The sequence below is a fragment of the Branchiostoma floridae genome, chromosome 1 (genome assembly GCF_000003815.2).
Source record: "Branchiostoma floridae strain S238N-H82 chromosome 1, Bfl_VNyyK, whole genome shotgun sequence".
Classification (NCBI taxonomy): domain Eukaryota; kingdom Metazoa; phylum Chordata; class Leptocardii; order Amphioxiformes; family Branchiostomatidae; genus Branchiostoma; species Branchiostoma floridae.
Window position 1 is genome coordinate 34,945,329 of NC_049979.1, and position 1,652 is coordinate 34,946,980.

A 1,652-nucleotide genomic window follows, 5' to 3' on the forward strand; every position below is an offset into this window, starting at 1 on the left:
AATAATATTGTAATATTGGAGGGAATAGACATTTATGCCAGTACATGCTTTTTTGTTGCATGTTTGTTTATTTTTAAAAAGCTAGAAAAGAATGAGTACCAGGGAACCCCGGGATCTCATGAAAGTATCTGGGTTTAAATGTCTGCAGTAGGCAGATGTGGTCCTTGTCCCCTGTAACTTCAAACGTAGTGGAAAACCTGGACCGGTACTTCTGGTACGTTGCGCTCACCTTATACGTGAAAGAGGGAAGATGGGTTACACGGCGGTCGGTTGCTAGGGTATTCTTTCCCGTTGCTATGCGCGTTCGACAGAATATCGGATTACTGGAGGCCTACTCTTGGCTACTCGTAAAAATTTAGAAATAAACAAAATGTTTTGACAAGGAAAGTGTTTTTAAAATAAGATTAGATAAGTAATTTTACATACTTTGAATCTTGTCGTTTGAATTTAAATAGCTATTTTGAGATGATATTGATCACAAAGATAATCATTTTCTGTTTTCAGGAAGGCCTTTAATTTGACCAAACTCCGAAGTTGATAAGATGGGCCGCGTGTCATCGAAATTCTCGATTTTTTATATTTTTCGTCATCTATGAGGGAAATAACCTTTCTGTTTTTGGGATTTCTTAATTTTTGATTTCAAGCAAAGTTACGGTCGAAAATATGCCAAATAATTGCATTTTTCGCACTTAATTACCAATAATTCCAAATCGAAGGCATTTTTAAAAAATCCCAAAAACAGAAATCTCGGGAAAACCATTGCGGTTATTTTGTGCCGTCAATGAGTTAATTTGGACTCTTCTTGGTCGCGTTAAACGATGTTTGCACGCATGTCATGCCGCATGGAGAGCGGGAGGGTGTAATTGATACAGGTGTAAAGAACACTTATAATATTCAAGGTCATCAACACAAACGTCAGTAGCTTCGTTAGATATTACAAGTCCGAAAACAATGTGATAGCATGGGTGTGCTGTCCAGAAAATTGTTTATATTGATGGAAAACTATCTTTTTTGGTTAATTCAAGGTAGTTGGGGAAAAAAGGCCAGACAGCAGAGTTTACAGGCAACGACCGCAGATGACCCCAAATAGAACACGGGTTCGGTTCGAATTACGTCAGATGGAACATCGTGGAACAAGGTTCCAATTCGGCTAGACATGGGAGTTTTTGAGCCCGTATTTGACCACCGTGTTAGATCTTGCGCTAGCATAGTTCTATATCAATGCTACAACAACGTCAACGTGACAGAAAATAGCGAAATAACCGTTACAACCGTTATGTTCAATTCAACAATAGACAAAAGAAACAAGTAGACAGTATACGTAAGAGCTATATGAGAGACTGAAATGTATATTTTTAGACATCAACTTTTCACGTCAAAAAACATAAGTTAATTCACCAGATGGAAGTTTGTCTTGTCCAACAGTGATACAAACATGTCCAGTCTTGTGACATTGCTGATGATGTAGTGGTCCTCGTCGGAATACAGGAAGTATTCCGTTGACACCTGTGACAACCCAAGATTTCGGCCGGCAAAGTAACCCTGGAGTAGAAAACATGCAGCACAGTTGGTTCTTTACCTTTGCCAAGATAATTTATCATTAGCATTCAAACAGTTGTTGAGTGTCGTTGTGTTTGTGGTTTAACAGGAAG

The 1,652-nt window shown here is 38.6% G+C and overlaps 1 protein-coding gene across 1 annotated transcript in view; it reads right to left on the reverse strand.

Moving 5' to 3' along the window:
• Window positions 1-1,575: 1,575 nt before the first annotated feature.
• The window catches only part of LOC118427416 (beta-1,4 N-acetylgalactosaminyltransferase 1-like), a 19,725-nt gene continuing 19,648 nt past the window's right edge, over window positions 1,576-1,652 (reverse strand). Inside the window, exon 7 of the mRNA XM_035837252.1 lies at window positions 1,576-1,579. Coding sequence (XP_035693145.1) covers window positions 1,576-1,579 — 4 coding nt within the window. The remainder of the gene's footprint in view (window positions 1,580-1,652) is intronic.